Source organism: Taudactylus pleione, unplaced genomic scaffold, assembly GCF_031769625.1.
Source record: "Taudactylus pleione unplaced genomic scaffold, aTauple2 ptg001845l, whole genome shotgun sequence".
Taxonomy (NCBI): Eukaryota; Metazoa; Chordata; class Amphibia; order Anura; family Myobatrachidae; genus Taudactylus; species Taudactylus pleione.
Window position 1 is genome coordinate 699,995 of NW_028286242.1, and position 13,031 is coordinate 713,025.

Genomic DNA, 13,031 nt, shown 5'->3' on the forward strand with positions numbered 1-13,031 from the left:
CAAAGCAGTATCCTTTAAGGGTGGGGACGCTCCTGTACTGAAAGGAGAATCCGCCGCCCGAAGGAAGCATCCTGAGAGGCAAAGGTGTCAAACGCGTAATACTTCACAAAGGTATGGACCGAGGACCAAGTGGCAGCCTTGCAGATCTGGACTGCAGAGGCACCATGTCGAGCAGCCCACGAAGGACCCACAGACCTAGTGGAATGAGCCCTCACAGATACGCTTCTGAAATGGCCATACAAATCCAGCCTGCCAAAGTCTGCTTTGAAGCAGGCCCACCCTTTTTACGGAAGCCATAGAGGACAAACAAGGCATCCGACTTCCTAAACGAAGAAGTGCAGTCAACATAAATCCTTAAGGCCCGCACAACATCCAAAGTGGCCTCACCCACTGAAAGATCGGGTGAGTTAAAAGCCGGCACAACGATTTCCTCGTTTATGTGAAAGCTGGAAACAACTTTAGGAAGGAAACCAGGACGAGTGCGCAGCACCGCCCTGTTCCTATGAAAAATCAGAAAAGGGGGTCTACAGGAGAGACCACTGGAAGAACGTATGCCACACTCGATGGTATATCCTTGCAGAGGATGGTTTCAGAGCCCTTAGCATTGTTTGCACTACAGAGCTGGAAAACCCCCTGGACCTTAACATGGCCGTCTCAACAGCCACGCCGTCAAAGACAGCCGAGTCAGGTCCGGGTGAAGACAAGGACCCTGTGACAGGAGGTCCGGTCGTAACTGCAACTGCAGAGGAATGCCCACGGACAGTCCCTGGAGGTCTGAGAACCAGTGCCTCCGGGGCCACGCGGGAGCTGTCAACAGGAGCGTCCCTCCTTCCTGTTTGAATTTCCGGATTACCCGTGGAAGGGACAATGGAGGAAACAGATAAGCAAACCGGAACGTCCACTGGATGGACAGAGCATCCACCAGAGACGCCTTTTCGTCTCTTGTGCGAGACCCGTACACCGGCAACTTGCTGTTGTGCCGTGACGCCATGAGGTCGATCTCTGGAAGACCCCACCTGTCCACCAGAAGTTGAAAGACGTCCTGGTGCAGAGACCATTCCCCCGGATGAACGTCCTGGCGACTGAGAAAGTCCGCCTCCCAGTTTAGGACTCCCGGGATGAAGACTGCTGATATGGCCGGGAGATTGCGCTCCGCCCAAACCAGGATTCGGGACACCTCTACGAGAGCCGCCCGACTTCGGGTTCCTCCTTGCCAATTTATGTAGGCCACGGTGGTAGCGTTGTCCGACTGGACCTGCACTGGGTGACCTTGGAGAACCCGATGTGCCTGCTGGAGAGCATTGAAAACCGCGCGGAGCTCCAAGATGTTTATTGGAAGATCCGCTTCCGCCTGAGTCCACCTGCCCTGGAACAAGTGTGGACCCGTGACTGCTCCCCAGCCCCGAAGACTGGCATCCGTTGTCAACAGGACCCAATTCACCACCCAGAACGGACGACCCTTGTTGAGATGGGTCGTCTGCAACCACCAGGCTAGAGACAGGCGAACCTCCGGAGTGAGCACCATCGTCTGGGATTTTAGACTCTGAGGCAGTCCATTCCATTTGGACAGGATCAATTGCTGCAGAGATCTGGAGTGAAACTGGGCATATTCCACCATGTCGAATACTGACACCATGGAGCCCAGTAACCTCATCGCCAAGTGCAGAGACACACGGCGATTCTGCAGACAACTGCGCACCCTCAACCGCAAGGCAGAGATCTTTTCCCCCGTCACAAAGATCCTTTGCTGTCCGGAGTCCAATAAGGCTCCGAGGTGCAGAATCCTCTGAGACGGGATCAGGGTGGACTTCTGCCAGTTTATCAACCAGCCGTGCCGTTGCAGTACCGCAATGGTCAGGTCCAAGTGGCGGAGAAGGAGCTCTGGAGATCCTGCCACCAACAGAAGGTCGTCCAAGTACGGTAACATGCGGACTCCCTGCAGCCGCAGAGAGGCCGCCATGACCGCCATCACCTTGGTGAATACCCGTGGTGCTGTCGCCAGCCCAAAAGGTAACGCCCGGAACTGAAAGTGGTCGCTGCGGATTGCAAACCTGAGGAACTGTTGATGGCGTAAAAGAATAGGGATATGCAGGTAAGCGTCCTGTATGTCCAACGACACCATGTAATCCCCAGGTTCCAGCGCCAGAATGATGGACCGCAGGGTCTCCATCTGAAACCTCGGCACCTGCAAAGACTTGTTGAGTGCTTTGAGGTTGAGGATCGGACGAAACGACCCATTGGGTTTCTGCACCAAAAACAGATTGGAATAGAAACCCTGGCCCTTCTGGGAGAATGGAACAGGCACTATAACTCCAGCCTGGAGCATAGTGTGCAAAACCTTCCGCAGTTCCAAGGCTTTGTTCCGGTCTGATGGAAGACCCGTGGTGAAGAATCGAGTCGGGGGGCCTGTGCCGAAAGGAGAGGGCGTACCCGTGAGAAACCACCTCGAGAACCCAAGTGTCTGTCGTGGTAACCGACCAACACTGGGCGAACTGCAGCAGGTTGCCTCCCACTCTGGTATCCCCAAAGGGAGGCCCGGACCGTCAGGCCGCAGGCTTGTCATCTGGCTTAGGGGCCAGACGTCTGGTACTCCAGGCCTGCTTCCGGGGCTTGGTCAATTTTTTGGGGCCAGCCTGTCAGGGAAAGGACTGTGCTTTAGGCCTACCCTGGGCCCTATAAGGCCGAAAGGACGATGTACCGGAACTGGATGGAACTGCAGCAGACGGGAGACATGCAGATTTGGCTGCAGCCAGCGTGGCTACAATTTTGTCCAGGTCCGGACCAAACAGGACTTCTCCATTAAAAGGCAAAGCTTCCAAGCCCTTTTTGGAATCAGCGTCCGCCTTCCAAGATTGCAACCATAAGGTGCGACGAGCAGCTACAGCTGCCGAAGAAATCCGAGATGCCAGGGTACTGATATCCAAGGCCGCCTCATTGATATAAGTGGCCGAGTCCCGGAGATTGCCTATCAACTCGGTCTGCTCAGCCGAACAGTCGGAATCGAAAGACGCCTCCAAAGTATCAGCCCAGCGCTCCATGGCTCTGGCTACCCAACAAATGGCCATAGCCAGCCTAGCTGCCCCCCCGGCAAGGGAATAAACGGACTTTAGTCAGATCTCCACCTTACGGTCCGTAGCATCCTTCAGGGAAGACATGGAGGGCATGGGCAATGTGGCACTACGGACTAGGCGTGTCACATGAGAATCCACCTGTGGAGGGGATTCCCACTTAGAAAAATAATTATCCGCAAACGGATAAGCCACCGCCAAGCGTCTCTGCAGCTGATATCATTTGCCAGGTTGTTTCCACGCCTCCTCTAAATGGTCCACTAACTGACCCGAAAGAGGCGTCACCCTTAATATCCTTAAAAAAGGCATATTTAGATTTGGACACCGGAGGATCTTCGTCCTCAATCACTAAAGCTGTGCGGACTGCCCGAATGAGTCCAGGAATATATACCTTGGACCTAGCATCCGACTCTTTAGTACGGAGAGGTTCCTGGTCCGAAAGATCCAGAATCTCCCCATCATCAGACGTCACGTCGTCATCCTCATAAGGAGTGGACAGAGACGCCACCGGCCGCTTATGTGGCCGCAACACAGACTCCCCTTGTAAAACATCCGACAAGTGCTGCACAGAACTTGTCAGCGAATTAACCCACGCAGGCTCCTGAGAGACCTGGGGAGGAGAAATAGGGAGACTGTGGGGTACCATCAATTGTCTCGGGAAACCCTGCATGGGTGACGACACCACTGACTGCTGGGACAATCCCATCTGTGAGAACGCAGGCTGCGGAGCTAACTGGCCCACCAGGGTTGTAAGCGCTTTGGCGAAACAAGCCCAGGGCGGCTCCTGTACCGGTGCCGTGACAGTAATTGGCCGCGCCAATAAATAACACTGCCGACATAGCCCCTCCGCGCTACCCTCCCCCTCCGCTATCGGTACCTTGCACGTAGTACACAGAAGCTGGAGAGGAAAGTCACTCTCAGACATGATGGCAAGTATGTGACCCCTCTCACTGATACTTGTTAGTATAGTGTGAGACCACCCTGCAATCACCGCACCGCACCGCAAGGGCTTTAGCAGAAAAGATCAGGGACAGTTGAAATGGCTGACAGAAGAAAATGAAAGTACAGGCAGCAGCGCTAGCAGAAGTCACATACAATGCAAAGAAAATCAATTTCTGCACTATCAGCGCTGATAATCAACTACGCAGACACAGAGCCTGGTAGGACACAGCGCTTTATACACAGACCTGACCAAGCGGAGGAGAGGTATGCCGGGGGACCCAGACCGCAATGCCAACGCTCCAGACTTCCAGCAGCGTTCACCATGCGTTGTGAAAGATGGCCACCGAGGAGCATAGAGGAGGCCGGCCTGGGGGAGGAGCGCTGCCACAGGGCCAGTTGGCATGTGCAGAGAGGGCTGTGTGTAGCGGGGGAGGCGCCGGCTGTGAGACAGGGAAGGAGCGCTCCCCTGGCATGCATCCAACCGCGGGACCCCGCTGCTTACCTTCCTGCCCCCCTTAGATCCAGCCATGGTCCCAAACATCTGGGGTCACCGCTAGCTGTGACCCCAGATGCTTACCAGCATCCCCGGATCGGTACCGGCGTTCTGGTACCGGCGGGGGTGTAGGGAAGACAGCATGGATGTCAGTACTGACTGTCCATGCTGTACTTCCAGATGTGCAGCCACAGCTGCATTGTAGAAAACTTCAGGGGCTCTTCTTAGCCCCCCTCTAACAGGTGCCTCCGACTCCGGCCGGGCACCAAACGAAACTGAGATGCCTTGGCTCGGGGGCGGGGTATAGGAGGGGGACCCTAGTGCATCCTGGAAGGCTGAAAACTTTAACTCTATGGTGCCCGATGCCTGATGTCATCACCTATACCCCAAGGTATCCTGTGGATACCCTATGGACCCTGATGTAGAAATACTACATTTTAGGAGCCTGATAGCAGAAACCTTCGTCATCAATAAGATGGTGCTGATACCCTGATCGCCGGGTTGCGAAGAGGAAGCCCTTTGGCTCCCTCCACCGGAAGTCGGGCACTAGGTGCGCATGCATGAATCCAAGATCTTCAGATCAGCTGTCTCTGCACCGGAGCAATGTTTAATTTCTCCGGTGATTTTGCATCCACCTTTGCTACTTGCAGCAAGCCAGAAATGCTAATGAATAGTCCCCTTACCTGGTTTATTATTTCAAAATTATTTTTAACTTTGTTTTTCCAGTTTCGAGGGGTGCTCATTTCCTCCCAGAACGGAAACGGAGGAACTGTCCAATATCTCCGGCTTGTTTAAATTGTATTGTGGAATTGAGGAATTGGAGTGAGTAAATCAAAGTGTAACAATATTGTCTATAACATTATAAAGTGTGTGTATATATATATATATATATATATATATATATATACACAGATATATATATACACAGATATATACAATACTCAATAGTAAATGTCAGGTACCAAAAAAACCCAAACCAACAACATCATATTCTGTTTACAAATACCTTCTCTCTTTTTGAAGGTTGCGTCTATGTGGTTTAACGTCATTTTGTTGCACTGAGCTCTGCTCTGTAATTCGTAATAACCGATCTCTGACCAAACTGGATTTGACATGGAATAAACTGCAGGACTGTGGAGTAATACTCCTGTGTGAGGAACTCAGACATCCGGGATGTACCCTGCAGGAGCTGAGGTGAGAGTCATACTACAAATGATATAGTAACTAGTAAAGGGACATATGCTGGGGTCACCTCAGTTTACCCACCGGAGCGCCTAGCCCCTGCCCCTCTGTCTTATGCTCTGTTCTGCTCTCTCTCTGCGCACTGCCCTGCCCCCTCACTGTCTCGCTCTGCCCTGCTCCCCCTTCTCCACTTGCTTGGGGCTTTCATCACCAGTTCCTATGAGTCCCTTTACCGGGAGAACTATCCAAGCCTCCCTGACAAAATTCTATTTGGGTGCTCACTTTTGAAACGGTGGCTGGGCAGGATCACTATTGTGAAAATGGATATCCTCCCATAACACCTTTATTATTTTCAGACTCTTGTTGTAAAAGTCACGATCTCTGAGCTACTCACCATCCATAAATGCCTGGCAAAGTTTACATGGAACACCAAGCCTCCCAGAATGAAACTATCGCTAAGAAACTCACTGTCTGAAGAGGTCGAGGCTTCCAAATAGGATGGCCCACCTTAGCCACATTGGATTTGCTCCCTTAAATTCTCTATCGTGGGCAAACATTGAGCCTTCTCTCCTCAACCTGCTCTTCAGTTCCTGTGTTTGGAGCCTATCCCTATAGGATAGATCTGCTTTGATTTAAACCTCTTCAAACTCTGATATTCTACTCAGAGATCTGGGAGATGTGCTAATCTTATCTGCCAATTTGCTTCACTCCTCTCTTGATCACCCCCTTGTGGCAGAACCTAAATGGCCTCTCTATTGCCGCTTCTGGACCTTGGAATACCAATGGAATAACATATGTTGGAAACCTAAGGCATAGTTTTTTCTTATGAAGACCTCTATGCTGCCTATCCAGATTTCCCCCTGATTTTCCCGCCAAGTTCAGATTTTTCCCGCCAAAAAAAAAGTAATCTTTCATGGACAAACATCATTTTTCATGGACAAAGTCCATGAAAGATGATGTTTGTCCATGAAAGATGATGTTTTGCCTCTTTATGAGGCAATAAAGATCCGAGTCTTCACATCTCTAGTCCGAATACTGTATATTTGCCCCAACAGAGTGGAGTCACTTTTAAGTCTGCTGTGGTGGAGTACGGACTCTGGGCCTTATTCTAAGTCAAAGGCAGAATCGAACGCAGTAGTTGCCCATCTGCGAATTTATGTAAAAGCAAATACAACCTCCTTTCCATTGTGCAGGTCCATGCGGCTAATGTGCAAGGACTGAGATGCCCAATTTTAGCGTCCATGCACGCTGTAATACCGACTGGTGATACCTTATATGCCACCATCGGTCACACCTGCCCTATGGAGTGTGCAGTTTCTCTGTCCAACGGAAGTGAATGCAGCCACTTTCATGGACATGTACTATTAGCCACCTCCCAGTCACTGCACAGGAACGCCCATCACTTTTCCACCACATTTCTGATACTGTCCTTCTCAAAATTTTTGCACATACGCAGTCTCAGATAATCGCTCAGCAACATCAATATCGGCACTGCCTGCGGATCTGAATCAGGCCCTCTGTGACATCACTGCACTAGAAATAGATACAGTATGTGGTAATATACAATAAGATGGGATACGTTCAGTATCCTGGCAGATGGGATTCTGGCGGTCAGAATGCCGGCGCCGGAATCCCAACACCTGTCAGAATCCCGGCGTTGGCATCCCGACAGCCGGAATTCTGAAGGTAAGTTGTGGGGCTGGAGGGAGGGTTAGGTTTAGAGGTTAGCCATTAGGGGGAGGGATAGGTTTAGGGTGCAGAGAGGAGGAGGTTAGGTTTAGGATGCGGCGAGGGGGAGGTTAGGTTTAGACACTAGGGTGAGGTTAGGTTCAGGCACCGAGAAGGGAGGGCCAGGGTAGGGAGAGGGGCAGGGTTAGGATACCAACCGACAGGTGTCGGTATCCTAACCCTGTTGGGATGCTGGCGTCTGGATTTTGAACGCTAGAATCCAGAACACCGGCATCTAGTACCCATCCCGATAAGACAATGTCCCAGCACAGCCTTCTTTCTTGATGTAAGCTATGGAGAATTTTCTTGTAGGCCCTAATTGCAGGATTTGGTAAGATCAATGGACCAAAGATACTCACTTGCGTTCCTTGTCTTGTCCTTTGAAACGCTCCTAGTCCATCGTAGAAAGTGCTCAGGTGTTGCAGACGTCTCTCTAACCATGCAGGGCTGCAGTAAATCATTCTCACAGTGCTTTCCAGATGGTGGAGTACTGTGCAATAGAACAATTATAGTATCCATCAATGTGGCCTTTGTATGAAAGGCTTTGCTTTACAAATCTGGGAGAGCTGGATTAGATTCCAAGGGCAGGTTCTGCAGGTGACCTCATGCCCCCATCACTCTGCAGGAGCAGGCTGACGGGAAACCTGGTTGTAGCTGGGAAGCAGCAGATTGAAGACTGATGGGAATATCTTCTCTGACTCACTCACTGTAGCAAGCACACTGGCGTTTCAGGACATCATCGGAAGGATGCTGACTGTACAGTTTCCTCTGTAACACTATTAGCCATAGAGCCTGGTGGGAGCTGTCTGTTGGGTATGAACGAGGGCTGTAGACAGTTCTTCCTCTACCAATGAGCATACAGCAAATTATGACCCAGTGTTATAAACATGGGGGGGGGGGCTTATTCTGATTCTCATACTGCTGCGACCATATTAGCCATTGTCACAGTTGCATCTGCAACATTTTATGCAAATAAAATGCTAATTTATGTTAGCATCCGTATTGTTCCTGGGAGAGCCATGTACCCCCACCCTCTCGTATATAACTTCCCATTTACTCCCCTGATCACGGCGCTACTGATATCACAAAAGTGAAATTAGTGAATTCTTTTCCATTTCTCCCTCCTTAGTTTGCGTGGCTGCGATCTGACCTCCTCCTGCTGTGATGATCTCCGCTCTGTGGTTATCACAACCCGGTCTTTGACCAAACTGGACCTGTCATGTAATCCATTGGAAGACCATGGCATTAAACTTCTCTGTGAAGGGCTCAGACATGCGGGTTGTACACTCCAGGAGCTGTGGTGAGAACTGTACTTTGAGTTATGAGATAAGCTGCATGCCACTAGTAAACATTCAGACATTCGGCCTAGTCTTTGTAAGAGTTAATGTGATAAAATGTACAAGGGCGGTTCAATAAATAAGGTAACGAGACATACATATACGTATTATCAATGGGTTGGATACATGATTCCGGCACTCAGGATCCCGGTAAGTACCGGACATCCCAGTAAGTACCCTACCCTTACCCTTAAACCTAACCCTCCCTCCTTGCAGCATAAACCTAACCCTCCCACCCAAAGTCTAACCTCAACCCTCCCCCCCCACAGCCTAACCAAAACCTGCCCCCTAGTGCCTAACCCTAACCCTTCCCCTAACACTTACCGCCGGGATGTCAGCGGTTGGGATACTGGTCTCGGGATTCCTGTGTCGGCATCCCAACCACCAGGATGTCAACTACATCCCTAATCAATAGTATGGCCTTGATACAGATGAATTTTCCACCTAGTCCCCATACTTGTCTAAGCATGTGTTCCAATGGTACGCCAAGGCATCAATCACGTCATAGAAGAATAAGTGTTGAGTGCCTGAAGCCAGGACATGAAGACTTGCTGAACTTCACCGTCGGTTGCTAATCGCCTTCCACCTAGGTGTTTCTTCAGTGGTTCAAGGAGAAGAAAATCACTCAGTGCCAGGTCAGAGCTGTAGGGAGGATGGTCCAGTACCTCAAAATTGTCGTCAAACTTGAAAAGTCAGGAACTATTGGCTTCTCTCTCTGTTCTGCTATCCACGAATGGTAATATGTATTAGTGCTCTTACCCATCCATAAGCGTTAAATTTCCCAAAAAGGAGATTCCTTTAGCAGTGGCTAGAATGGCTGTTTAGCCTGCAGTCAGCACACCACATAGAAGTCCCGGACTAGCTGGTAAGTAGATGCAGTGCACTGCTGAAAACTGAGTTGCCTCTGGCACATGGCTATATCACGTCTGGTAGTAGGGGAAGACCACAGCTTGCTTCTATGGTGTTGAGTCGCAAATAAACCTTTAGTACATTCCTGCCTATAAACCTCTAAGATTCACCTGCCTAGAACCTCTAAGACAAAACCTGCCTATACCTTCTAAAAACCTTCCTATAAACCTCTAAACATAACGCTAATTGCGTACGCAGTATGACCGCAAATAAAGACAGGAGTGGAATCTGTGGTTCCAACGCACAAGTATTATTCAGGTAAAAGTAAAGTCAATTACACGCAATCTATACATACACAATTTAGGCGTAAAAGGAAATAATACAGACCCAAGTACAGTATACGTACGCTGCGCCTCCGGACCCAGAGATAGACCTCAGACTAGAGACCCTTAGTACACACCAAATGCAGCATGAACGAACTAACCAGTATACGGGCACATGTATTTATTCCCCCCAGACTAAAGCAGGACAAAGGGGAAACTTCCTGCTGATATCATTGGTTCCCAGAGGAGAAGCATATGTTACGGCACATTTAACAGGTTGTTTCAAATAGACTCCCCCTGCCTCTAACAACAGGGGTCTTTCTAGCAACGTCTCCTGTAACATTTCATCAGCTAAACATTTTGGTGCTTGTAAGTTCTGCGATCCGTAACTTGAGTTTGCATGATGTGATCTCTCCACCGATAACATCGGGATGCTGTAAAAAGTGTACGCATCAGAACAAAACCAAACACACCTTGCTTATCATGTATAATACCTTAGTTATCAAAAACCTTTATTTCTTAGCATTTAAACTAACTTAACCAACTTGAATCATACATTTTGATGCTTATGGAACCTTATGTGTGAATATGGAATGTGTGTGTATTCGGGGTTTGATATAAGGACGCTAGTTAACTTGGGGCAGATGCGTGCGCATAAAGCTACTTTTTCAGCGGTTTCATACAAAGTCTTATGAATTCGCTAATATGCGATTATTTAATAGCGCTCTTGTGAGTATTATTGTGTGTAAGAAAAATGATGAAAGAAGCGATCGCATAGTGCCAAAATATCGCCACATGTACTATATTGTGAGTTCACCTAAAATGGCGCTTAGGCAGCCACTCGCAAAATGGCGTCTTGCGATCGCATTTCTAAAATGGAGTCTTGCGGCCATTCGCAAGATGGCGTCGCTGCGATTAAATTTTAAACTGAACTTGTCTCAGCCAATTATTCAGCTTCGACAATGGGGTGGCTGCTCCTCTCGCTGGCTGCTTCTCTCCGTGTTTGTTTGCAATAAGAGGGGTTTTCATATTAAGGAAGATACTCTGTTGAATAGGAATATAAGTGCATCAACTGTGTCTCCAATGAGGTGTAGTTTAGCGAAGTGGAAATAAACTATGAGCCAGAATGCTATAATGTGTGTTGTGCGTTATTAAAGGCAACCTTGTTACCAAATTGCAACAAATTTTACAATGTGAATAAAGACTCCCTTTATATAAATCTACATTTACCTCTAAATAACCTTGTCATAATAACGCAGTAAATATCATACTGCCAAATATAGACAGCGCAAGGGGTATTGCATTGTTAATCAAAGACAGCTCTTGTTAATTACATACAAAGGGTTTAATGAGAAACTATTATTTCTAGGAGCTGATCATATGACCAATATCCTTAAAGGCTTATACAGATTTTGTCTATTTTAGACACATTGGGGAGAAGATATGTAGGGCTCAAGGTTTCAACAGATGACTTAATTGTCTAATTATATTTCTATATTCAGAGTCTATCCCTCGTTTATACTTACACTGTATATAAATATACGTAGAAATAGATACTATTATTACGGAAGATTCGTTATGAGGCATAAAGTGTGATTTTATAATTGCACAATTCTTAACTTTTTCACAATTTCTTAAACTCTTTTTAACATATTTGCTATGCATAATTTTAATTAATAGAATAAAGGATATATTTTATTGTATTTGTTTTGTGCCCCATATATAGACTTATTTTCCTCTGTGTTTCATTGGGTGGCAACCCTACCCTTTGACCAAGACCACAAAACACCAGGGGGCCTATTTCTGTAGAAATGCAGTGTAGCCCTGAAAATTAACGTACTTCATAACCACATTCTATAAAGAAACATTTCTTTGGGACTATTTAATATGAAGCCATCTCTGGGACATGGGCATCGAGTTCAGCTACAGCTCATTGGGGTGCTGTTGTTTTAGAAGACGTTGAGTCCCCAGTAGGATTTATTTTGTCCCTGTTAAAGCTGTTGTGTTATCTGGAGGGATGATTCATATTTTCTGATTTAGCTCACAGATGAGTGATACTGTAGCTAGCACGTGCATAATCCCCACTCCAGTGATATTACAAAAGGTTTGTTGTACTTCTGTCATCAGGTTGAGGAAGTGTGGTCTGACCTTTTCTTCCTGTGAAGATCTCAGCTCTCTTCTTGGTGCAAAGATATCTTTACTCATACTAGATCTAACTAACAACAATCTGCAGGACTGTGGAGTAAATCTTCTGTCTGCGGGATTCAGACTTTGTTCCTGTACCCTGCAGGAGCTGAGGTGAGGTTTACACTATACATTATATAATAATATGCAGGACTGTGATATAATAGCTCTGTGTGAGGGACTCAGACATCCGGGCTGTACCCTGCAGGAGCTGAGGTGAGGTTTACACTATACATTATATAATAATATGCAGGACTGTGATATAATAGCTCTGTGTGAGGGACTCAGATATCCGGGCTGTACCCTGCAGGAGCTGAGGTGAGGTTTACACTATACATTATATAATAATATGCAGGACTGTGATATAATAGCTCTGTGTGAGGGACTCAGATATCCGGGCTGTACCCTGCAGGAGCTGAGGTGAGGTTTACACTATACATTATATAATAATCTGCAGGACTGTGGTGTAATACCTCTGTGTGAGGGACTCAGACATCCGGGCTGTACCCTGCAGGAGCTGAGGTGAGGATTATACTATACATTATATAATAATATGCAGGACTGTGGTGTAATACCTCTGTGTGAGGGACTCAGACATCCGGGCTGTACCCTGCAGGGGCTGAGGTGAGGATTATACTATACATTATATAATAATCTGCAGGACTGTGGTGTAATACCTCTGTGTGAGGGACTCAGACATCCGGGCTGTACCCTGCAGGAGCTGAGGTGAGGATTACACTATACATTATATAATAATCTGCAGGACTGTGGTGTAATACCTCTGTGTGAGGGACTCAGACATCCGGACTGTACCCTGCAGGAGCTGAGGTGAGGATTATACTATACATTATATAATAATCTGCAGGACTGTGGTGTAATACCTCTGTGTGAGGGTCTCAGATATCCGGGTTGTACCCTGCAGGAT

The 13,031-nt window shown here is 47.9% G+C and overlaps 2 protein-coding genes across 2 annotated transcripts in view; both read left to right on the top strand.

Moving 5' to 3' along the window:
* The window catches only part of LOC148436279 (uncharacterized), a 193,352-nt gene that overhangs the window by 71,524 nt on the left and 108,797 nt on the right, over positions 1 to 13,031 (top strand). The window lies entirely within an intron of this gene.
* The window catches only part of LOC148436281 (NACHT, LRR and PYD domains-containing protein 3-like), a 34,279-nt gene that overhangs the window by 9,445 nt on the left and 11,803 nt on the right, over positions 1 to 13,031 (top strand). The window contains exons 4-7 of the mRNA XM_088465089.1: positions 5,230 to 5,325; positions 5,527 to 5,697; positions 8,543 to 8,713; positions 12,050 to 12,220. Coding sequence (XP_088321215.1) covers positions 5,230 to 5,325; positions 5,527 to 5,697; positions 8,543 to 8,713; positions 12,050 to 12,220 — 609 coding nt within the window. The remainder of the gene's footprint in view (positions 1 to 5,229; positions 5,326 to 5,526; positions 5,698 to 8,542; positions 8,714 to 12,049; positions 12,221 to 13,031) is intronic.